Source organism: Microtus ochrogaster, chromosome 1 (assembly GCF_000317375.1).
Source record: "Microtus ochrogaster isolate Prairie Vole_2 chromosome 1, MicOch1.0, whole genome shotgun sequence".
Classification (NCBI taxonomy): Eukaryota; Metazoa; Chordata; class Mammalia; order Rodentia; family Cricetidae; genus Microtus; species Microtus ochrogaster.
Window position 1 is genome coordinate 34,207,829 of NC_022009.1, and position 26,147 is coordinate 34,233,975.

Below are 26,147 nucleotides of genomic sequence, written 5' to 3' on the forward strand. Positions count from 1 at the left end.
CCTTAGGCCACAGAACTGATCTTAGACCACCATTGATAGTTTTCCAAGTCCCCAAAGCCACAGGCAGCTTTGTCCTATACTGGCCTCTGTTTTTGTTTGTGAAGGTCAGGTCAGAAGAGGCTGTTAAAATGGCTCAGCTGGTGGTGGGCTTGCCTAGCATTCCTTGCCCAGCACCCCCTGAAGCAGGTGTACTGGCACAGGGCTGTGATCCCAGCACTCAGCAGGAAAAGGTGGGATGTTCAGGAGTTTGTGGTCATCCTCCACTGTGTAGTGAGGCCAGGCTAGACCAGCTATTACATAAGACTATTATTGAAAAAGGAAATGCAGGAGATACAAGGCACCAGGACAGGTTCCAATTGTATATAAATTCTTAGTAATTATATAATACATGACTTCAAGACTTTAAGAACTGATGGCCTGTAATATAACACAAAATTTTCATAAATTTGTAAAGATTTATTTTATTTGCTTATTTCTGTATGCTCACATGTGTGACATTTGGAGGCCAGAAGAAGGCATGAGATCCTCTGTAGCTAGAGTTCTATGTAGTTGTGAGTTATTTGACAGAGGTTCCCATCTTTAAACAAAGTAGCAAGCACTCTTAACCACTAGGCCATCTGTCTAACCCCAACACAAATTTTGAAAGCAAAATGAAAGTCAAACATACGTACTTACCAAAGATCCCTTGAGAGTGAAGGTGGCCAGCTGGCGTGAGACATTATAATACGGTAGATATGGCCGTATACACATGGAGTGTTTGTGACTCTGAGGGAAGAGAGTCATGTAAGTTATCCAAATAATATACACACTATATTGTGGGGGAAACTTTACATAATCAATGCTTGAAGAGTAGCAAAAGAAGCAAACATTTATAACAAATTTGAATTTATTTCAAACTATAAAAAAATACATTCATAACATAACCTTAATGAAGGTGTGCCTGGCCAAAGCTTAGAATAAGGAAATGACCCTAATGGCAAGTTAAATACATAGAAACAGATCCAAAGAACAAGAACCATAAATAAATTAAATATAAAGGTGATATAAATATATACTGTCCTCTTTTCTTCTCTTCACTCGTAAAAAATCATTGAAAGTAATAATTTCACAGGATTCTGTTCTCTTCCTGTTGGAAATGTGATGTGTATAATTAAAAATGGGAAAAGATAAAAGCCTAAAGGGAATGAAAAGGCAGAAGAGCATCCCTGCATCTGCCCAGGACAAAGGAAACTCAACCATAGCAACACTAGTGCTTATCCAACAATTGAACCACAATGCCAGATAAGTTTAAGAAAAGCAAGACCCAACTATGTGCTTTTGAAAAGGAGATAAGCTTTACGTTCAAAGAAACGGGCTGAAAACAAAGATTAAGGGAAATAAATACACTAACAGATGCCACCAAAAAAGTAGCAATGACAAAAAGGGAAAATCAATTTTAAAACAAAAGAAAAAATAAAAACAGTGAGAAAATTTAATGCCAGAAGTCAATACATTAAAATATCTGAAGTAACACCAAGAAAATCTCAAAATCATAGAAAACAAAAACTAACAGAAGAGAGGAGAATTGTAGACAATTCTACAAGGTTGAGATTTTACTTGTCATAATTCACAGCAGAGAAATGAACACAAACAACCAAACAGATCTAAGAAAGAGTCATGTGGAATTCCACAGGCAACAGGGCACCTAGTCTGTTCCAGTCAGTGTTCAGGATGGCCCACGGGCAAGGCAACAGCTGCAACTCCTCTCAGGAACACCGGGAAGTACGCTCTCCAATCAGAATGGGATGAGATGAAGCATCAACAATGAAAGTTGCAAATTTCACAGAAACACAAATATAAAGATACCTTGGTACTGAGCAATAAAGTCGAGAAACAAATCACAAGGACAATAAAAAAACATACTTTGTGATTAAAAATGTTAAAACGAAACAGAAAAGGGATGAAGTACACTAAAGCACCGCCTACAGAGGAAGTAAAGCCGATTTATGTTTATATATTTGAGGTTCAAAGGAATAACACCTTGACTTCTATTTCAAGAAGCTGAACAGTTTTCAGAAGAACAAAGCAAATCCATAGGGGGAAAATAAAGACAATAAATACTGGTGTGAAATACTGCAACAAAGAAAACAAATAAAAATAATATTATTCCCTCGGAAAGATAAATAAACCTTTAGAAGACCAACCAAGAAGAAAGAGACGTGACTTGAGTGACTAAGGTTGGGACCAAAGGAGGAACATTAGGAACATTCCTACCAGCTGTATCTGAGTAGAAAAGGAACTGAACATAGGCCTCTGTGTTAAATAACACAGATCTGAAGGACAAAAAAGACAGAAAAACAGAAAATCCCAACGCTTCTGAAAACATACCATCTGAACAGACCTACAGTGAGTGAAAAGATCCTTAAACTCATGAAGAAAAATCCTGGGGCCAGATGCTATCATATATGAATTCTGTCAAACATTTGAAGAGCACCAGACCTTCAAAAATTCTCTAGAAACATTCCCAAATCACTCCATGGGGTTAGTAACTATTCCTCTACCAGACCCAAAAAGGCATCACGAGGGGAGGAAATCCTAGGGGATCTAGGAAGTTGAATCCAATACAGAATACAGAGGATACTGAATGACATCAGGATGATAATCTCGGGCATGCATGGGTGGTTCCACACACAGAAGTCACTCAGGATAATCTAGCCCATGATCAGAGTGCATAACGGGCAAAAGCAGCACAAGCATGCATGCAGGGGAAACCAGAACTCTGACTAAAAGGATTCAACGCGCTCCTCCCTACAAAAGGCAAAATCCTCAACCTGAAGTGCTACACACTGACGCAACACCAGCAGCTAAGAGCACACTCTACAGTGATTTTTTTTTCTAGATCAGCGGCAGGGCAGGACAACTGGGCAAGCAAAGGAAACACAAAGTTTCTAGAATGATAATGGGAGGACTACCGGGAGGACTGAAAGAATCTTGCTCACTTGGTGTGCTCATTTAAACAAAATCCTCTAGTAATCCACAGAAAGAACTGGTTGTGAGGACAAGATCAATACATAAGAATCAATTGCATTTCTACACATGAAAAATGAACACTCTGAAAATAAAATTGAGACAACCTATTTATAGTAGGATCTGGAAGAATAAAACACCCAGCAATATTAATAAGAAACAAATCAATAAAAATTTAAAATTTTAATAGATAAGTTTACTAAATTAATAAAAAGAAATATGAATTCCACAATGAAAAAGACAACATACCATGGAGAAATTAAGTAAGGCATAAGCACAGAAAGACCCCCACATTTGTTGAGTGGCAGGGTAGAATGCAAATGCTTCTCCATATTCATATGCAGAGTAAGTAAAGTATCAATCATAGGCTGTCTGCTTGCAATAACTAATTAGCTAGTCCTAAAACTCATGCTGAAATTCAAAGTACCCAAAATAACCAACCTTGAAATTGATCAAAGCTAAACTCTCCCATCAAACCCTCACTCAGAAGTATAGGGATTAAGATGCAATGGTAACCACTACAGCACAAGTATGGAAAAAAAAAACCCAAATTTGTTAAAGATTGCTTTTCAGCATGTATGCAAAATAATTCAAGTGGAAAAATAGACTGTTCAAGACATGGTGGAAGACTAACTAGGTGTGCGTGCACACGCATACACACACACACACACTCAGGAAGAAGCTGAACAAATGCTAAGCACCTCAAGAAATAACAGGATCAGAAACCTAAATGTAAGACTTAAAATAACGGCAATCTTACCAAAAAATACACAAGTTTAGACATTTTTACTTCAGAGAATGCCATTAGAAAGAGAGAGACAGGTTGGGCCTAGCGACGCCAGCATTGGGATACTGACACAGCAGGATTATGACTCTGAGATTAGCCTGGCCTACCCTGTGTATGCTATAAGGATGGGAGCAAATACAGAGAAGCCACATGTGTTTCTGAGGGGTGCTGGATAGATTATATGAAGAACTCTTACAATTCAAGAAAAAATAAAAAATCCTCTTAACTGAAATGGACAGTGTAGATTTTAATAGACATTTCTCCAGTGAGAACATACAGCTAGCCAGAGAGCATATGAATAAACAGCCAGGACCATTAGTCACAAGGAAAAGGTAAATAAAATTACAATGACACCACCTCATAGCCTATAGAGTCGTCATACAAAGATATGGACAATAATTACTAGAGAGGACATGGTGATACTGGAAGCCTTAGGAACCACTGGTAGCAAGGAGAAATGGCACAGGCAAGTGGCAATCTTTGCCCTATTAAAGTTACTGTTTAACTTGGCAGGCCAGGCCCGCTCCTACCTACACACTCAAAGGGACTAACGCACATGGTCCCAGGAAACCTTCCATAGGAGTGTTAACTACAGCTTTCCTAAGAAGCCACGGTGAGGATCAAGGCTGGCTATCCCAATATATCTTTAAGGATAAAGAAGTCTTAGAAACAACATGAGGAGCAAGGTACCCATCAGACCCTTTCCCCCACCTTTCTCCAAGGGAACCAGTCATAAGACTCTTAGAGAAGTGCCCTCTATGCCCGGGAGAACATAATGCCCTTCTTGTCTCTGAAGACCAAGTTTCTGGTGAAGTAATAGGTGCCCACTAGTTGTGGACCAACAACAAAACATTACCATGGTTTCAATGATGATGGTGAGGTTCCCCAAGCCATCAGTCAGAGCTACATAGCTTCCTCCCTTCTCTAGATGGCCAACTGTCTTCAGGTAATACCAGCCTGGTTGAGTAAACTGAGTTGTATGAGCTACAGAGAAGAAGAAGATGTGAATGAGACGACTGTACAAGAAAACAGTCTACTGACTAGAAAGAACTGACTGATTCTAACCAGCTACGTTCTATTATAAAAAATTATCTCCTGACTTCATGCTTCCATTTTTTAAATACTTCAGCAGAAAAGTGTAAAGGCAGGAGGGCTTTCTGAGTGACCGATGAGATTAAATCAACCTGGAAATTCAGGAACAGTGGTTGTGCATTCCCATTCTCAAAGCGCACAACTAAGTTACTCTTCCCAAGCCGTGGTCGTCAGTACCTGCTCCACTCGAACAGAGCAGGGAAGAATTAAAAGAATTTTTTAAAAGGAACTTTTAAAAAGTTAATAAATGTATCTCAGAACTATTTTATAATTTGGTCTTAAACAGATTTGTTCCTAAATACTGTCACCTCTGAATCTGGTCCTGAAAATAAACTAAGTAGTATTCCATGTTCCTACCAAAGCCCCAAAGTCAGAAATTTAGAAGGGGGTTACTTCACCTAACTAAGTGAAACAATGCCAACAACTAAGAGGCTGTCCAACCAACACATAGAAGTCTTGCTTAATTTTTCCACTATTTTGAAGAGCTACTTAAGGAATTTAAACTAATGCCATGATTACAATCAGAGAATAACACACAAAAAAAGAAAATTATCAAAATGTGGATTTAAATTAAAGCAAGTTGACTTAGAATTATCTTTCTTTGGAAAAAATTGGGTTTTTAAAGACTATGGTATAATTTTGACACACAATAAATATATATGTTAAATATTTTACTAAAATTAAAATTTTTCACTATTGTTATTTATCTTATTTATGAGGTTATTAGCTATTAATATGGTTATGTTCCTTTGAATGTGACTGATACTGAAGAAGACCTGGATTTCATTGGAAGTACATAGATCTGACAGCCCTGTCTTTGAGCCATGAAAACTATGTCATGTCTAGAAGATATTTTAATTGATTTCCTCCCAGTTGTGAGAAACTAATCTTGTCTCCATTTATAATTAATCTCAAGTTGCTTTGCCTTGATGACTTTTCCTCTAAGCTCGTTCTAGCATTTACCTGGTTTCTTCCTTTCATGTGAGAAACATAAAATCTTCAGTGTATGACCATTTTTTAATCTATATGAGAGTCATAATTTTATCTTTTCTAAAACTCATTGCTGTGGAATGATCCTTTGCTATACTGTAAATATTTGTCACTTGAATTGGTTTAATAAAAAGCTGACTGGCAGAAAGTATAGGTAGGACAACCAAACTAAGGATGCCGGAATGAAGAAGGATGGAGCCAGAGGCGATGCCAACAGAGGAAACAGGGAATATTAAAAAAATGAGATAACAAGCCATGAACCACATAGCAGAGGGTAGATTTAAAAAAAATGTGGATTAATTTAAAATGTAAGAGATAGCTAGTAAAAAGCCTGAGCTATCGGCTGAGCATTTGTAATTAATAATAAGACTATCTTGTGGTTATTTGGGAAGAAGTGGCTGCTGGGATGAGAAAACTCTACCTACAGTTGTATATCTTCAAACACTTAGTAGATTTAGGGACCACTGTAAAGTCATATTATTTTATATAACATGTTTATTTCTTTTGGTTAATGATTATAATTTTATTAGTATCAAAATTAATATATTATATTCACTCACTTTAGTGCAATCAATAAAATGGAACTGACATAAAGAATAACCCCAAAACTCCTAGACATGCTGAGCTTAGCTGGATATTTCTAACTACATTCATTCCATCAGTTATAATGATGATTTGGGATCATAAACTTACATGATTACCTCTGTCTCCATCACTGGGCATCCCCTTTCCCTATGGTGCTATCTGTCCCCTCTTTATTCTCCCTTTATAAGGGCCTGATCTTAGAATAGCCAAGTATAAAATACAGAAAACAGTCAGGTTACCCAAAATAGTATTATGAAACACTGGCATAACTCCCTTAAAAGAGTCAAACACTTGAAGCATGAACAGTTTGATAACCTCCTTCAGTGCTTTCTGCGGAGAGAGAGATGGAATCTAGACATTCATACCTGTTATCCAAATAGGAGCTTCTACCACATAATGCCCACTCCATGGCTCTTGGGCTGTCATCAATCCACTTCGCCCATAAGGCAATTCCTCATAGTAACTAGCCACCAAATTCCAAGCAATTGTGCTAAAACATTAAGTTGGAAAAGAAGAAACACCGAAGTACTATGTAGTATAAATATTTAAACAACTGGAGTAAAAATCTCAGAATGATATGTAAGTGAACATAAACTTTAAGTACCCCAAACAAAATATATGATGTCTCAGTTCACTTTCATCTTTAAAAATTCAGCGCAGTGCACAGCCGAGCATTTTAACAGTGAATCAGAGAATTAAAAATTAATATATACACACATGTATATATTCTTGAAAACACACATATGTATTCATGTAAAACACATGCATACACATTTACATTCACACATTTATATGCAAGAATTCAGGCTAACCTGACATGTCAAAAATGCAAAATCAGTACAAGTAAGAGCTTATCTATAACTGCTCTTCATGAACAGCCTTCCTAGTCCCCACCTTCATAATGTGATTGCCACCAACTTGACTTGGAGCTGCTGCAGCTTGAAAACAAGGACTCCTAGACTGGGTTCAAATCAGGACTCCACAGCCTCACCTCTGCTGACCGCTGTTCCCTCCCCTGTGGACTGAAGATGATGATTACACCTGAATCACCAGGTGGCTGGGAGGATTAACTGTATTGACACAACCCCAGCCTCTATCCTTCCTCCTTCCGCTAAAGTGCTAAAGTACCAACTCAGATAGCCTGCTGGCCTGTTTGGGGCCCTTTCTTTGAGGTGAGAGACACTAACAGTTTACAGCACATACTAGCTCCAGGAGTACAGTCCTATGGCTCTCAGAAAATTCAAGCACAAAACATTATGGGTTCCTTGCAGCTGATATATTAACAGCACCCACCTAAGAATTCCACTTCCCTGACCAAGTGCTCTCCCAAGACACAAAGCTATTCTGGCATGCTTAGAAAATCTAAACCTTCTCATTACCTCAATATAAAGCAAAAATAATAATGCTAATAAAACACACACACACTATCAGTGGAGAACATCATAAGAATTCTCATGATCTGGGTCACACATGGCTGGCATTCTCTATTTTGTTCCAAGTGTTTCCCAATCTTGGGCATCAACAGAACTGCCCTAAGTACCGACCAGATGTACAAGGACGATAGAAGTGAGCTGCTGTTTAGGAACTGCACGATGTCTTAAGACAGGCCATAGTTAGGAAATACTTGTTTATGTGACAGAATATATATGGATGTATGATAAGTATCTGGAAGTGGTGGTGTATGTCCATAACTTCAGCACTCAGGAGATTGAGCGAGAGTATAGAGAGTTCAAGGCCAGCCTAAGCAACATAGGAAGGCCCTGTCTCAAAAACAAGACAAAACAAAAAAGCACGAGATGTAAAAATATACTTAACACGAGAAAAACGTCACAATACGTTAAGTAAGAAGCGGCTTGCTCAACAGACCATATACCAAGGTGTCAATATATTAATTAAAAGTCTATAAAAATAAGGGGATGTTTTAAGGACCATTATTTCAAGATGGCAACATTAAAGGCAGCTTTGTCTCACTTGGTACTCATCTTCATTTTCTCAGTGTCTGCAAAGAACATGCATCACCCTAATACCGAACAAGCAACCACAAAAGTATGCATATTGGCTTGCTTTTATTAGACTTACAATTATCTTATAAGGCTAACTGGCATCTAATTACTCCTTAGCTGTCATCAAATCATTTAGGAAATGTTCCCTTTAAGGATAAAAGCGATTGTGTTGTCTTTACAAACTTGGTTTTGTGAAGAATTAGATAAATATGAATAAAGACTAAGAATTAGAAATATTTCATATGCTCATATTTATGAAAATAATATAATAATGTGAGAAAATATCCGAATGCTCTGGAGATACACACTAAAATATGAAGGTATGAAATGACACAAAGTAATTTAAAATATATGCAAATTATCAAAGATCATTGCTCTGCCTGAGTAGACTGTACCTCAGTGAAAACAACGTTACTTAATACAGACTCTTCTCAAACATAAATCGTCAAATTCATGCAGAAAAGAAGGCATAAATTAGACAAATATTAGGCATATGTAGATTAAGTCAATAAAGCATATGTTAAAAACCACTGAATCTAGAGCATGAAATTACAGCAGCCCATTATACTTTTCTACTTATTGTATTTTATAAAATACATTATAATAATAAATACAATATAATAAAAGACTACAAATAACTTACGAGGTCATATTGCCATTGATATAGTTCTGATTCAATATGCGACCCCAACAGCCTGCACCAACATCATTGTTGAAGGTGCTAAAATCTTCCGACGACCAAAGCTTCTTCCCTGTCATCCTTGCGTTCCACACTGTCCGCGTTCCAGGATAATGAGCTCTAGAAGAGAAAACCAAGGGTAGCGGTGGGGAGCAGGCAGAGGTACCACTTCCATACAAGAGATGAGTGAGCTGGAATACACGTCTTTGCCAAAGTCTGCTATTTTAATACGGTCAAGCAGCTTCCAGAAGAAAGATGGAAGATGGGAAGGAGGCAACCGCTTCCCACTCTCCCATTGTGGGCACTCTCCAAATGACAGCAGGTAGACAGAAAGGCAGAACATTCAGCCATGCACAGAATGAAATGACAATATTCACAAAACCTTAAACAGATGGAAGTAAGTTGACTAACGAAGGTTAAAGTAGCCACAATCTGGATCACTACAAGTGGAGAACAAAGAAAGATTTGCCCTTTCCAGGGGAAGCTGGGGAGCTTTGGACAGGAGGAAAACACCCAGGAAGAGGTCAAGCAAGGTGAGTGAGTCTTTTTTTTTTTTCTTGATTTTTCGAGACAGGGCCTCTGTGTAGCTTTGGAGCCTGTCCTGGAACTAGCTCTTGTAGACCAGGCTGGCCTCGAACTCACAGAGATCTACCTGCCTCTGCATCCCGAGTGCTGGGATTAAAGTTATGTGCCACCACTGCCCAACTTGAGGTGCCCAACCAAAGAAGAAGCAACCTCTCCCATATTCCTGTCCTTTGGAGACAGAAATCTTGGCACTTAGTCCAAGGTAAAGCTCTGAAACAAAGCCACAAAAGCTGCACCGATAATAGTGCATCACTAATTCTTGTGTGAAAAGAATGAACTACGCTGAGAAAATTAAGTTACTGTCTCAGAGCGGTAGTTATCCTCAACCATGGGGATTTCAGTCCTGAAGGGGGCTAGGCAGCGATAACGGAACACTTTGTCAACTGTCCCTACTGAAGCAGGAAAGGTTTAACAACTGAACTTAGTAAGCAGAATCCACAAATGCCGCTACTTAGCCTGCAAGACAGAGGACAGACTCCAGTGACAAAGAAATGCCTAGGGAAGACATCAAAAGTGCAGCAACTGAGAATCTGTCTCAGAAGACCAGGCCCTTTCATTCTAGCATGGGAACAGACTCGGTCTGGTAAAGTATAAATATATACCAATTGTTGCAAGGATAAAATACTGCTCTCATGACAACTGTAGACACTACCGATTAAGTGAATCAATATGACTAAGATATTAAATGTAAATTAGAAACTAGATTGATATGTGATACAGTAATAAGAGTACATTTGCTAAACTTCAGAGTAAGAGTACAAACTTCCCAGGCTAATTATTCACAAACAAGCAGGATAAATACAAAGCAGAATAATGGAGATTTAATATGCACAATTCTAGTCCTCATACTTTCTTGGGTAGTACACCACCAAAAGAATGACTTTAAAGACCTTTTAATCAACATCATCTTAGGCCAGGTCATTTTAGCAGAAAGCCCTGCTTGGGAATCATTTGGATCAGTAAAGGTGTGTTGAGGAATAGCATGAAGGGCAGGAAGAACTGAATCACAGGCCGCATATAACAGAGTGCCAACAGAGACTCTGGAGAGAAGTGAAGCTCCAATAGGACCATGTCAAGCGGCTCAACACAGCTGAGCCAGGCTGCAGGTTAACCTGACGAACATCCAAGAGCATCTCAGCTCCCTCTAGGTCTAAGAAATTATATACTTACCTTATTAAACCAAACTTAAAAAATCAAACTGCTAATCTTCAAACTACTAATGACTACAAACCTATAATTCTAACATATTCTAACATATTCTTACATCTCATTTTTATATCCCCTAACTTTATACTGTGATCACTGTGTTTGGTTTTGGCACTTCAGCAAATACAAATTGTCAATATATTAAAAATTAGGATATTTCTAATTGGCAATCTAGAACATGTATGTCTGCTATACTTGTTGTTTTCTGTGACCAGGTCCCATTGGCATGAGCCACCATACCCAGCTTGTCTGATGCAGACAATGAACATATACTTATATCTGTATTTTTTAAAGGAGGAAAATCCTAGGACATTTACTACACTATCATTGATCTTTAGAGGATCATAATAGGAGTAAATTTAACTCTGTCTTTATAACGGTACACATCTTCCAAACTATTTCTACATTTTACAATTTTATAATCTGAACTATATTTCTCTTAAGGTTTTTTGGAGCTGTATAGATCTGAATATTTCTCTTATATTAAATATACCTCATATATTTATCTTTGAGCTTTGTTTATATCTTTTGAATTATTTAATTTAATTTGGCATACCAAATCATCATTTAACATGTAATCAATACAAAAATTGTAAAAGATGTTTTTTGATTTTGATTAAAAACCTAGTCTAGGATGTGCTATACCCCTCTGTATGCTGTGAATATGTTTTATTACCATTGGTTAGTAAAGAAGATGTTTTGGCTATGGCAGGATAGACTATAGCTAGGTGGTAAATCCAAGAAGAGATAGAGAAAGAAGGTGGAGTCGGGGGAGATGAGAGCAGCTGCCCGGGAAGCAAGATGTGAGTTAACAAGCCACAAGCCTCATGGCAAAATATAGACTAGAAATGGGTTGATTTAAGTTGTAAGAGCTAGTTAATAATCCTGAACTAATAGGCAAATAATTTGTAATTAATAAAAGTTTCTGTGTGATTCCCTGGGACTGGGTGGCTGGGAAATGAAAGCACAGCCTCCAGTGACAAGTCTGCCTCCCACTTCTGACACGCCTAAAGTAGAACAGTCACCACAGATACCCGTGACTGACTGGTGGCTAGAATATCGGACAAGGCAAGCCTAAGGCCTTAACGAGTTCAACAACAGGTAACAAACAGCCTCTTCAGGAATGGGAGAGGCTTCTTATGAGAATGAGATGCCAGAGCAGACTAAATCAGGAGCCGTGTTTACAGTGAGGAAAAGTACCCAGAAGCCTTAGGAGAACGGGGCGAGCGGAACCAACCTGGGAGGAATGAATATCTCAGAAGACCAAAACCTAGAAACAATACAAATAACCACTGAGGAAGGATTTAACACCACAAAATTGCTCAGTCGAGTAAGCGTTCTAGGCCATTCTGACCTAGGGAAGGCTTTCTAGAGCATAAACTATTATCATGAAATCATATTAGGTAGGTATGATGAAACAAGCCTGCAATCACATCTCTTAGACTGAAGTTACAAGGATTATTTAACATCAGCCCTGGCCAGAGAAAACAACAGAAGAGAAAACCCCCATTAAATATCTTTCCTTCTTACCTGGAATCTGTAATGAGCAACCGATAAAAACACCCTACGTGGTGAACAATACAATTATACAAATAGCTTGTTGAAATCTTGAGACCGGCCTGCTTCTGCCTTCTGAATACTGGGATTAAAGGTGTGCATAATTTTATAAGTTATAAAAACAGTATAGAAGCAATCTGAAAGGTTAGGAGTTCAAAGTTCATACAAAGTTCAGAGAAGCATCTAAGAGAAATATGCTTCCCTGGTTTTTCTAAAGGCATACATGTCTAACTGATGTACAAATATTAAAGACAGATCTACTTTTTCCATGATTGTTTTTTTGCTGGTAAAGCTTTTAAGTTAAAAAGATGAGAACTGCTTTATTTATTTTCCTTCCTGGTCAATTTCTAAGTGTTCAACTGAGGGGAAGCTATGCTCCTCTATGAAATGGCATGGCAATGAAATTTTCTGTTCTTTGCTGTTAGAGGTCAGGATAATAGCTACAATTTGAGGCAAATGCACAGAAAGGTTTCCAACCTGCCTGGGTCCTTTACAGTTTCCTGGGTGATAGGCCCATATGTATGCACACTTAGCTCGCCTAGCATGGAAAATAACAATCCCAGATGCAGTTTGATCCTCATCACCTCTGTTTGGAAAAACAAACAACAACAAAACCAAAAAAAAAAAATAGGAAAGAGCACAGGAACATAGAGCAGTTCCTCAATTTCAGCACAACCAAAATCGTGGGCTGACTATAAACATGGGAGAGCTGAGCTATGTACCCTGGAATTTCTGCAAACACTTCCGGCATCTACCCATAAGATGCTAACAACAGGTCTTTATCTAAGATATTTACAAACACTCCCAGACGTTGCCAAATGTTTCCTTGGAGATAAAATGATCCCCATCTGAAACAACCAGCAGCAAGCTATGAATCAGAATGGCTGAGACCTGCAGAAACAAAAGCAAGTCTTGCGAAGTAGGAAGACATCTCCTTAAGCAAGAACCAAGAAGACAAACACCACAGCAGCAGAGTTTGCCTTGCCAGAATCACAGGACACATAATCAAATAACAGAAAATATCTGCACATGTAAAACACAAATATCAGTTACACCAAAAATTGTAAATGTGGGCTGGAGAGATGGTTCAGTGGTCAATAGAACTTGCTGCAAATCCAGTTCCCAAACACCCACAACAGACAACTTACAAACTCCTATAACTCCAGCTCCAAAGGATTCAAGATCCTCTTCTGGTCTCCAAGGGAAAATACACACACACACAGAGAGAGAGAGAGAGAGAGAGAGAGAGAGAGAGAGAGAGAGAGAGAGAGAGAGAGGGAGAGAGAGGGGAACAAGGAGAGAGAGAGAGAGAGAGAGAGAGAGAGAGAGAGAGAGACAGAGACAGAGAGAGAGAGACAGAGAGAGAGAGATTTAATAAGAAATATGAAGACCTTTTTCAGAGCAGTATCAGAAAGCAAAATTTAATTCAATGCAAGAAATGTATCTAAAATAAAATGACCTTGAAAATAAAAAAAAATTTTAAAGTAACAAAAACTGAAAGCAGGATTTCTTTTAATCTCAATAAAGAAGAATTCAGTTCAAGAAATACTGAATAAGTTACAGAATGATATTTTCTTTTTTTCTTTTTTTTTTTTTTTGGTTTTTTGAGACAGGGTTTCTCTGTAGCTTTGGAGCCTGTCCTGGAACTAGCTCTTGTAGACCAGGCTGGTCTCGAACTCACAGAGATCCGCCTGCCTCTGCCTCCTATCGACAATAGTTACAACACACAAAAAGATAAAACATCCATTATCTATGTGCCAAGTAACATGACACCAATTCCCATGCAAACAACCGTGTAAGACCGAAACAGTCAGCACTGTACTAAAGAGAAAATGTACATAGCAGCTCCACACAGATCACATGAACAATATAATTAGTATACAGAGCATTTAAACTATATCAGTGAATTTATGTACTCAACCAACCTGTTTTCTGTTAGCAAATACATCCTAAGTCAAAAAGCAATTTTTGAGAAAAAAAGCATTTAAATAATACATTTACTATTATATGACCACAATCAATAAAACATTAAATTAATGAGAACAAAAGAAACTATGAAGTAATGCTATAGCTCAGAGGAAAACTAATTGCACTACAATACCTTTATGACTAATGAGCAGTGAAACACCACACTTCTTCATGAAGTACAACAGAAACTATCCTTCACTCCCAACAGCCTTGCTAGCCAAACACATTCAAGAAAAACAGTCTTTCCTCCTTCAGATCTGAGCTGTTCAAGCAGATTCTAAGACAAAATCTTCCATTAAAAAAAAAAAAGTTTAACTATAAATTTACAATTACACTTTCTCTTGCAAAAAAAATCCCATATCTAATTTACTCTCATCAATTTTCCAGAAAAACAGGATAAGCATGTGTGTTAAAGTACAAGGATGAAATTGTTAAAATATAGACTACAAAACTTTACAAAACAAACGATCCAGTCACCCAAGTAAGTTACAAGAAGAAAATAAGCAAGAAGTTAAAGGGACTGAATTATAAATCAATAGAAAGAGACTTAATTGCCAACCAATAGATAAATCTTAAATGTATGCAGATCCAAACAAATAAAACTACAAAATAAGAATAATACATATTTGATAATATCAAGAAACAATTACATGCCTAGGTATAATAATGGTATTATTTATGGCAAAAAGGGAAAGACTATCTTTAGGAAGGCATGATGAAAACATGATGAAGGAACATTCATTTAGTTCTTTTAGAAACAAAGTATATGCAGAGATTAAGCTGTGTCACAACAGATTAAAAATCAAATTCCACGCATATGCAGACTCTAGTTTTAAATGCTTATATACTGTCATAATACACAGAACACATGTTTACTTTTTAAAAAAATTGAACTTCTGAGCACAGTTCAGTAAGGACCCAGAGAGCTATATGGCAGAAATTAAATTATAAAATAGATTATAAATTATAAAATTAGATTGAATAATTAGAGTCAGACATCTAAGAGTCAAATGCTAAGGGTACAAGAAGAAAAGACAGTCAGGGCGCATACCAAGCCACTTACAAAGTGTTCGTGCATGAACTTGGAGTCACATCATAGGAGGCCTGAGCAAGACACTAAGTTCACAACATTGCCCTGGTAACATCTAAGACTACATACCTATCTTCTAATCTAAATAAAGCCCTGTTTTATTCATCTAAACATTAACTCATTTATTGAAAAAGTCACCAATACATTTCATTATCATAGAAAATGCCCCAAAACACATCTCAAAGAGATAGGAATGAACTGTGAGAGATCAATGTCTTACTGAGTGAATACTGAATGAAATGTAATCACAGGGGTAGAGAAGGTGAACAGTTAACACCCAGATAAAGAAACCATGAACTGCTGATAATCTAAGTGAGCAGCATCTTACCCTATAACATCAACTGCCTTCCAGAGGTCACGGTCAAACAGCATGGAAGAAGAAATCGGCTCCCAGAGATTATCACTTGCTATGATTTTCACTCGCTGAAGACCATGGTAGTCCAGCATTTTTCTTAATTCCTTTGGAGACATAAATAGATCACAGCAAAGGTTAACAAGCTTTTAGTTGTTAGACTATGAACAAAATAGCCAGAGATTCTTTGAAAAATTCTGCAATCTGAGGACCGTCAACACCTAGTCTAGTCTTTATGGACTTACTTCTAAACAATAATCAGAAAATGTGTGTATATTCAAATGCAGTACAATTGAAAACATTTTTAAATGCCCGTAATCTGTAAGCTCTGATTTACAAATCAGTTTCTGTCTGATATGATTACAGCACTCTGTACAGAATTTTATCCTATATCAAATGTTATCTTTATTGAGTGATCCATCCCTCCCAAAATCTACATCCATTTTATCTGTTGATGAGTAAAGAAGGCCCAGAGGCTTACACACCCACAACTGTCCATCACTCTCAGACACCATGATCACAAACTACCATGAGCCAGAGTCAATCATGAATGTAACTGCACAGCAAACATAATCCTAATATATATATATATATATATATATATGATGTCTTAAAACAAATTCCTCTTCTCTCCAGAAGCCATCTTCTCACACAATGAGGACCATGTATTCGTTGAGGTCATGTGAACTTAACATCTCCCTATATTCATTTGTCATTATTTAATGCTGCAATAGGAATTTCAAAGGAATACAGAATCCAGTAAATCCCCTGCTATAAAAATATATAAATTAAATGCTTCTATATCCAGAGACATTAGTGTAGGAAAACCCCAAGGTCAGAAGAAAATTAAATGAAATAATGAAGTCTGACTTCAAAACAATGCTAGTGAATCTTAGAGCAATAATTAAATTACTAGCTTAAAAGAAAATGGAAACCAAATGTTAATAATTCTAATATTCCGGCTGGGCGGTGGTGGTGCACACCTTTAATCCCAGTACTCAGGAGGCAGAGGTAAGTGAATCTCTGTGAGTTCGAGGCCAGCGTGGTCTACAAGAGCTAGTTACAGGACAGGCTCCAAAACCACAGAGAAACCCTGTCTCAAAACACTAAAGACAAAACAAAACAAAACAGAAATTCTAACATCCCTAGAAATGAAACAAACACTATTCTTACTATGCTAGAGGTGTACTACCTTCACCATCCGTCCCTGCATCTTTCTGACTCATAGCCTTCCACTAACAATCCTGTGCTTCAGTTTTCTAATAAACCTACTGTGCCATCTCCCATACCCAACTCACTCCCACACCTCTATGAACAAGATCCAGAAAGAACAGTAAGCGTATCAGAGCTTCAGTGATGGGGAAAGGCTGGGACATGCCAGGTCCTGAGCTAATTACAATTCTTTAGCCTCTTTAAACACTGTTTTTGGTGCACCTCTGTGTTGGACCTAACATGCCATGACTAACAGAGCACTTGAGCAGATGCATTGGTTAACAGAACCCTAGTTTCTATCAGCCAAGGGGCTCGGAGTATCATCAGATCACATGTGAGGCCTCCAGCTAACCATTCTGCTTTGCTGTAACCACCTATTTAGTGTGTCCACAAATGCATAGGACAAGTGTCTAGTTATGTGTTTTTCTTTGTTCCGTTGCTATAAAACTGTTTCCACATTGGAACATGAAATCTGGAGGAACCTAAACCTGTGTTCCTAGACCATGGCACTTGCACTTGTCTCCAGAATAATCCACCCCTCTGCTACTGCACTGACATCACCACCTTACCACCCTACGTCAGGCCTGCAGCCTGGCAATGACACGTGCATGCTCTGGATGGATCTGCAATGTGGCTGGAATGGATGTTCTCAAAACAATACCCTACCTCCTCCCTGACGACAAAGTTGCTAAAATGTGCCCTCACTCCAGGGACCCCAGGAGCCTACTGCTTGGGCTCGGTGTCTCTCTTGCTCTTTGGTCTGATGCACCTTTTTACAAGTGCTCTTCCCGTCACCTTCAGCTGTGACTTTAACATCATGGGCTGCCTTAGCAACCTGGGGGTTACAACTGTACATAGTCTTTCAATCGACCTTCCTAACCAAGCCAGGGACAAAGTCCATCTCTTCTAGTCACTTTCTGAAAAACCAGTTTTTTCATTATTCTTTTAGAAGAATTATGATTATATTTTTTTCTCTATCCCTCTGCCAGAACTTCTTTCGGGCATTAACAGTATTCTCTATCACTGCATTCCAAACATGCTAATGGTGCCTGACATAGTATGTACTGGACAAATATCTGCTGTTTTGATGACTAAATGAGTAGGGAAAAGAAATCCATTGGAAATGATATTCTTAGAAGCATATGCATTCAATTTGAAGAAAAACAGCAAAATTTAAACAAAATGTAGTTACAAAGTATTTCTTGAAGAAAAGTGACATAACACAAGACAAACAGAGATGGAAAGTAAACTAGTGAACAGCTAAATATGGAAAGTAAAACTACTGGGTTTTTCCAATAACAGAAATCATTTCATTTTTCTGTTTCCTGGAAACTGGTAATAGCAACCACCTCATGGGAGGGACTTGATGGTATTAGAGTGATCCAAGAAAAGTAGTGAAATCAGATTTACAAATACTGGGTACTGCTCTCCAGAGATGGCAAACAGAACCGTGTTATGTGATATGCTCTACCCTAGCTAGCTTTAACTGTCAACTTGACACAGGCTAGAGTCACATGAGAAGGGAGTATCATCTGAGCGACTGCCCAGATCAAATTCGCCTGTGGTCACATCTGTGGGGACTGCCTTGACTGCTAACTACTATGGGAAGGTCTAATTCACAATGGGAGGCACAGTCCCTACACAGATGGCCCTGGGCTAGCTAAGCGTGAAACTGAGAGTGGCCCAGCAACACCATTCCCCCGTGGTTTCTGCTCCAAGCTTCTTAAGTTCCTGCCCTGATTTGGCTCAGTAAGGGACTGACTTGGGAATGTAATTCAAATAAGTCCTTTTCCTCCCCAAAGTTGCTTTTAGTCAGAGGATCTTAGCACAGCCAGAAATGGAACCACAAGACACAAGAACAATATCATGGATATTTGAATGAAATTCAGAAATATGATAAACAAATGAAGCTAAATTTCTTGAGTCTTTAAAATCTAAAATAATATGTTGCTTTTATAACATTTATCAGAATTATAAAGCTAATACATATATATGCACACAATATTTACATTGGTACATTTTTTTGCTTGTTTGTTGAGATATATAATCCTGCCTATCTTAAAACTCACTATGTAGACCAGAGTGGGCTCAAAATCACAGAGACCTACCTTTGCCTTCCAAGTACTGGGATTAAAGGTGTACCACTACACCTGCCTAATGTTTTGCTTCATTTTGTTTTTCCTTTTGGTGCTGAAGGGTTTCAAATAAGCATGAATTCCACTGTAAGCCACAACCTTGCCCCAACATTCAACATTCAACCCAACTCTTCAGATAGGTCATTCAGGGCCTATGAAGAATTGCACACAGACTTTTCAATAGCAGGAACATAGACATTAAGAATTTAATTTTATAGCACATTTAGTAAATCAATTATGCTGTCAAAAACAATGTTTCAAATCTGTCTTCCAAACTTCTGTGTATAAAAGTATAAGCAAAAAGAGATTATACAGTTTTACAGACCTTTATATAGTTGGCATCAAATGGCCTTTCATTCCAAATCTGCAAAACAAAAATCCAAAATTTCTCAATTGAAAATATTGAAATAGCTGAAAATGAACCTTATCATTAAAGTGTGTATGGGTGCGTTGCTTGCACGTATGTCTGTGCATGTAGTGTTCTCAGAGGCCAGAAGGACCCATACACATAAATAATAATTAAAAAATAAAAACTATATCAAGTCATAGTGCAATGCAATATGTAAATTGTATTTCTACACATAAAGTATGGTTATAAATCTTTTCAATGGAACAAAATATGAATCAAATTACTTTCTAAACTTTCTAAAATACACATCCGAAAATAAATCCTATTTCCAATATGTTACTAACCCCAATATAGTCAATGTCCAGGTCATGATAATGCTTAGCACCCAAAATCCATTTCACGATATAGTAGGCAGTCAGCGGAAGGTTTACATAAGGCCAGCTGAAACCTTTGCCCAGCCATCCGGGAAATGACCATGGCAAGCCTGCGGGGAGAAGAAAGGTAAAGTGGAATGTGTGAAGCAATACTGGCACTACCAGAAACAAGATGAGCAAACCTAAATTGAGCATTATATAAATATATAAATGTCAGGGACTCGAGAGGAAATGCCGTTGTGAAGGGAACTTCAGAGTGAGCGCATTCTTCCTGTGACTCTTTTGACTGTAAAGTCAGAAAAGGGAACAGAAAGGCACGGGTTACAATTCCCACTTCAACTGCAATATTTTCAAATAAGTTAATTTCCAACTGAATATATTACCATCTAGTTCACTGCCAAAAGCAAAATCAGAATCAACATGATGCAACTTTTCCTAAGCTAATTTCACTATGTAAAATGTATGACATTAAAACAACAGACCATTTTAAAACAACAGAAGGCTGAGCACAGTGAAGATCCACCATGTGAGTCTTTGCTGGGCTGCGGTTTAACAGGAAAATGTCCACACCTACTTGAGGTCTGACCTTGAAAACAGCACAGCAGGGAACAGGTGCTCAATTCCAAGATGCTTACACTCTTCCAAACATTTCTGGAAGAACACACTCTTCAGTGATTGTTTAATTTGGAAAATAATATTCTTTCCTTTAACCATCAAGGGAACTAAATTTTGTAATTTAAAAGAAGGCATTTAAAATAATTTTATTTAGCTCAGCTTGAATGCAAGTCTGCTTCAAAAGAGCAAGTGATGGAGTGATAGAGTTCATTTTGGATGATAAAAGCTCAAAGCTCTGGCTGTTTAAAGTAGTTCATGCTGCTACGGACTGCGAAATGAATATAGTCCATCTTGAGCAACTATCCAGTTGCTAAGGACTAAGCTCTATGTGGGCAGGGCATTTTCTTAATTAGTGACTGATGGCCTACAGTCCAGCCCATTGTGAAAGGTGCTATCCCCGGCTTGTATTCTACAGGAAAGCAGTCTGAGCAAGTTCTGTTGAGCAGGTCCTTAAAAAGCTCCATGGCCTCTGTGCCAGCTCCTGCCTCCAAGATCCTGCCCTGTCTGGGTTCCTATCCTTACTTCCTTTGATGATGAACAGTGATCTGAAGTGTAAGCAAAAAGAAAAAAATCCTTTGTCCCCCAACTTGCTCTGAGGTCATGGTATTTCAGCACAGCAATGACACCAAGACTTAGCAATAATAAGCCAGGCACAATAAATCAGCCTGTAACCCTAGCACTTCAGAGACAAGAGGCTGAGCGAGAGGCCAGTCTGGGCTACATAGCAAGTTCCAGGCTGCCCTAGGTCACAAAGTGAGACTCTGTCTCAAAAATCAATCAATCAATCAAATGTATATCTATAAAACAATAAAATTATAAATTCTAATTCATAAAGATACAACATAATAAACAGTGACAATGAAGATCAGTCCTGTATATGTTTTGTAGCTGCTAGTGGGGAGAGGGGCATCACAAGCATGATTCTTAATATAAAAGTTAAAGAGACCCCCAAGTACTGTAACCTTACCCATGAGTATAATATTAGGGTTCCTCTCCTTGGCTTCCTTCATCAACCACCACTCGTAGCCTCGGAAATAATTCTCATCTAGTTCATAGTGCATGTGGGATGGTTCCGTGCCATCTGAACAGGAAGAGAGCAAAAGGAAGGAAATAACCCATGAACGGTGCTGTCTGGAGCTATTCAAGTTCGTTCTCTCTCTCTCTCTCTATATATATATATATATATATATATAAAATCATACACACACTCTACTCATATACTTATACACATACAAACACAAACAATTTTTAAAGTGGCACTTTCCTTGTATTCTAGTTGTGAAGTTGTGAAGATGAAAATTTTATAAGAAGGTGGCTGTGTAAAGCATATCATTTCCTATTTTTTTAGTATCTTAAACACTGTAAGATCCTTAAATAATAAAACCACAATGTTATGTAAAAAAAAACAGTACTGAGAGAGAAGCTATCACATTTTATTCCTACAAATTCCCAGGACCGCATTCTGCTGAGCTTTTGATCTCTCTGAGGTTTTCAAGCTCCCGAGTCCAACTTCAAGTTCATATCATCTTAACTTTCACTCTCAACTTTGGGTATGAATCCCTGTACTCCTGAGCCCCAATTCTTATATTCCACCACATAACATGACTACTAGCCTTATGGAAAAGTGAATACCACAATATCAAAGTCCTCTGCTAGCACTCACAATTGGCAGAGGAAAACCGAGGTCAGAGGTCATTCTCTGACATCCAAGTCCTCACGTGCTTTCACGCACCACAAACCCCACTTGTTGCTCAATGGAGCTGTCTATGAATGATGCTTCTGAACCATTTCATCTTTAATGTCAACATGAGAATGTGCATATGTGTCGTTATCTCTAATTTAGCTTCAGCAAATGCACCAGATCAGCATCCTGTCTGCATCGGCACCCTCTCTGCACTGGCACCCTGTCTGCAAGAGCACCTTATCTGCATCAGCACCCTGCCGGCACGGGCACCCTGTCTAAATCTTTGAAAAAGACACTTTTTGAGAAAAACCTCTGTTCTGCAGGACCTTTTTCTTTCCACATAAATTCCACATGAATACCGAAAGAGGGCCCAGCAGCTGACCTACCTCCCTCTCATTTTCTCCCTCTCTGACTTCATTTTGCCCCTCTTTTTCCCTCCGGAGTTCTAAATTACTCTGTCCTGCAGTTATCTTGGAGTCTAAGAACAGTTCTGATCCACAAACACACATTTATCTCATCAGACTAAGACAGCCTCCCACGGTAGGTAAGAAGGGAAATCAAGCTGCCCTCTCAAGGGAGAAAGACTTCTCGGGACCTTTGCAGAACCGGCCCTGAGATAATGAATGATCAGACCGCACAACCTGACCAAGGTTACCTGCTCTGCCAACCGTGCAAAACCCTAGCTAGCCAAACCACAGACACAGGCCTCTGTTCCCCATTTCAATACGGCCTCAAAATCCTTGTCAGCCCCTCACAACAAGCCGTGGTTCACTAGACCTTTCTCTGATCTTCCAGAGTGATCTGGATGGTAAGAGTGCCCTTCCTGTCCATCACCAATGCTGTGTCCCTGATAAGTGGTCAAACCAAGTTTGTCACACTAGATGCCAAGGCTTTTGTCCTGAAACTCCAATAGATGTACCTGTTAGAAAGTGACTTCCAGCAAGCTAGAGACATGCCTCAGCTGTAAAGGCTGCTCTTCCAGAGAATGTAGGCTTGGCTCCCAGCACCCACATGAAGGCTCACAACCATCTGATACTCCAGTCCCAGGGAGTCCAACTCCCTCTTCTGGCCCCTGCAGGCACCAGGCATGCACACAGTATACATATATCAATACAAACATAACCCTGTACACATAAAATCAAAATACATCTTTCTTTTAAAAAATTACTTTGAAATCGCTAGCAGGAAGACAAATACATAGAAGATATTCTCAAGTTAATATTAATGGGCTTAGCCTATAATTATTAAGTTAAATACTGAACAGAAGTACTTTAAAATTTGATTATGAGGGTTAAAGATTTAATTATTTAATATATGTTGTTTTTTTTTAAAAAAGAAAGCTCTGTGTTTCTAAAATACAACTTGCATTTTACAATACATTTTTAGAGTTTATAACATCTTAATGTCCTACACATAATTAAATTTTTCTTCATAACTTTTTCATAAACTTCCAATTGAGCAATTTAGAGTATTAATACTATCTTGAAAATTTTATATTTCACATAATTTTTAAAAACAAAAGAAATATCAGATCAGCAAGATGGCTCAGGAGGTAAAGGTGCATATCACCCAGCCTGACAACTTCAGCTAGAGTCCCAGGACCCACACAGTGGGAGGAAAGAACTGACTCACTCAAGTGGTCCTCTAGGCTCCACACTGCCATGAACATACATAGACACACACACACACACACACACGCACACACACATCCCAAAAATGAGACGGGAGACGAGTTAAGCACAGTCTGTGGAGGACCAGTCACCTGATAGGAGCTGACCCTCCTTATGCTCTGCATGTTTACATATAGATTAAAATTGGGGAAATCCTGTTTCCCAGATCTTCCTACCTGTCGTTTGCCCATCACCACCAATTTCCACTTTTAAAATATGCAAAGAGGCACCAAAGTTTGGCTGTGGAAAAAAATAACAGTATTATCACCATGCTCCATCATGTAAAGCCTCAACACAAAAATCCACAGAGGCCTTTGGCTGCACAGATGAAAAGAGCAGAAACGCAAAAAGCAGCTTATTCCAAGCAGAATCTGCCACTGTCTACAAAAACTACCAGGAAGAGCCGGGCGGTGGTGGCGCACACCTGTAATCCCAGCACTCGGGAGGCAGAGGCAGGCGGCTGTCTGTGAGTTCAAGGCCAGCCTGGTCTACAAGAGCTAGTTCCAGGACAGGAACCAAAAGCTACGGAGAAACCCTGTCTCTAAAAATCAAAAGAAAAAACAAACAAACAAACAAACAAAAACTACCAGGAAGCTGATAAAACCATACACTTTCAAAACATCATAAGCCCAGGAGATAATTAATTTTCCTTACCTTAAAGAGATAATCCAGTATTTCAGAACGAAAGGGCTCTGGGTAATTTACTAGAAGCCTAGAGGTTGCCTGAAAAAATAAAAGTTTTCAAAAAATATGAAAACAAATATAATCATCAATACCTGTCTACAGTGTTCACACGCAGCCCATCCCACCCCCGATCCCACATGTCCCTACTGGACCACTTCTTGGGCAAATGGAGCTGGGGAGAGTCATTTCCCTGCACTGTTTGGTCTGTTTGGTCGGCGCCCAATCCCTGGTGCACAAGCCTATTGTTTTTCTAAGAGCTAACAGGTTTTCTTATGCTGGTACAAGAGCTGATGAGAGATAAGCTTATAAAGGCTACTAAAGCATTGTTGATGGTTAACAAAGTCAACTTGACAGGATCTAGAACCACACACTTCTGGGCCTGTCTGAGACGGAGTTTCTAGACAAGTGAGGTGGGAAGGGCCATCCTCAATGTGAGTAGAACCATTTCATGGGCTGGGGCCTCAAACTGTCCAAAGAGAAGCAAGGTAGCTAAGCAAAGACCAGCATATCTATATTTCTCTCTCTTCTTCTTTCACTATGTCTAGTTGTAAATGCAATGCATGCTGCCTCGTCCTCCTTCCCAACCATGACAGACCAAGCCCTCAAACTAAATAAATCACCTCAAACAAAATAAATCACTGCTCCCTTGAATTCACTTGGGGTATTCTGTCTTTGCAACATGAAAAATAACTAATGTAAACATGATTTCAATTTTGTCTTGAAACTGGAATAATCTATCTTAAACTATTTATCAATATCTGGGGGCTAGGAATTTTGGGGCCTTATTCCTCACACCAGATTGCCCTGTCCAGCCTTAACAGGAGCTGAGTGCCTTTACTGCAACTTGATATGCCATGTTTGGTTGATAGCCCTGGGAGGCCCTCACTTTTCTGAATAGAAATGGAGGAGGACTGTGTGGGGGTGGGAGAGAAGGGAAGGTAGGAGGAGGGGCTGGAAGGAAAGGAGATGAGGGAGGGGAGGCACTGTTGGGATGTAAAATAAACAAAAATATCTGGGGGCAAGAATAACTGAGATGAATCTCGGACAATTTTATGCATTAATATCTTACAGCCACCAGAGTAATGCCGAGAAGAAGCAGCACTCCCCTTCTCTTCATAAATTCCAGCTGCTACCACTATGATCAACTACACAGCAATCCCCAAGGCAGGGCCGTATGAAAAAAACTGCATACAAGATTGTTAACAGAAAGAATAGGAAAACATATGTAGAAAGTACAGGCACTAACGAAAACCAATAGTAAACCAAAAACCTGTCCTTTGGAAGGTCAGATCAAGGGTTAGGCAAGGAATAGATATGAGGTAGCCAGGAAAAACTAGAGCTAAGTCTTCATGGTTGTGCCTCTCATTAGGCAGCAGGAAGACATGACAGAACCAAGGACCTGAAGGCTGTGTCCCCTGATGGTCAAAATGCCCCCTTTGTGATTACACGCATCATTGAAGCTGAAGTTAGGGTCTTTCTACCTTATTAAACACTAGGGCAGCTGTGGTGCATGCCTTTAATCCC

The 26,147-nt window shown here is 38.7% G+C and overlaps 1 protein-coding gene across 2 annotated transcripts in view; it reads right to left on the reverse strand.

Moving 5' to 3' along the window:
- The window catches only part of Galc (galactosylceramidase), a 45,325-nt gene that overhangs the window by 13,503 nt on the left and 5,675 nt on the right, over nucleotides 1–26,147 (reverse strand). For both annotated transcript variants that reach the window (XM_005343425.2, XM_026780563.1), the window contains exons 2-11: nucleotides 24,594–24,662; nucleotides 24,116–24,179; nucleotides 21,553–21,666; nucleotides 19,941–20,080; nucleotides 19,573–19,611; nucleotides 15,877–16,007; nucleotides 9,107–9,262; nucleotides 6,826–6,950; nucleotides 4,650–4,777; nucleotides 676–765 (exon numbers count right to left, since the gene is read on the reverse strand). In XM_005343425.2, the coding sequence (XP_005343482.1) occupies nucleotides 676–765; nucleotides 4,650–4,777; nucleotides 6,826–6,950; nucleotides 9,107–9,262; nucleotides 15,877–16,007; nucleotides 19,573–19,611; nucleotides 19,941–20,080; nucleotides 21,553–21,666; nucleotides 24,116–24,179; nucleotides 24,594–24,662 (1,056 nt within the window). The remainder of the gene's footprint in view (nucleotides 1–675; nucleotides 766–4,649; nucleotides 4,778–6,825; nucleotides 6,951–9,106; nucleotides 9,263–15,876; nucleotides 16,008–19,572; nucleotides 19,612–19,940; nucleotides 20,081–21,552; nucleotides 21,667–24,115; nucleotides 24,180–24,593; nucleotides 24,663–26,147) is intronic.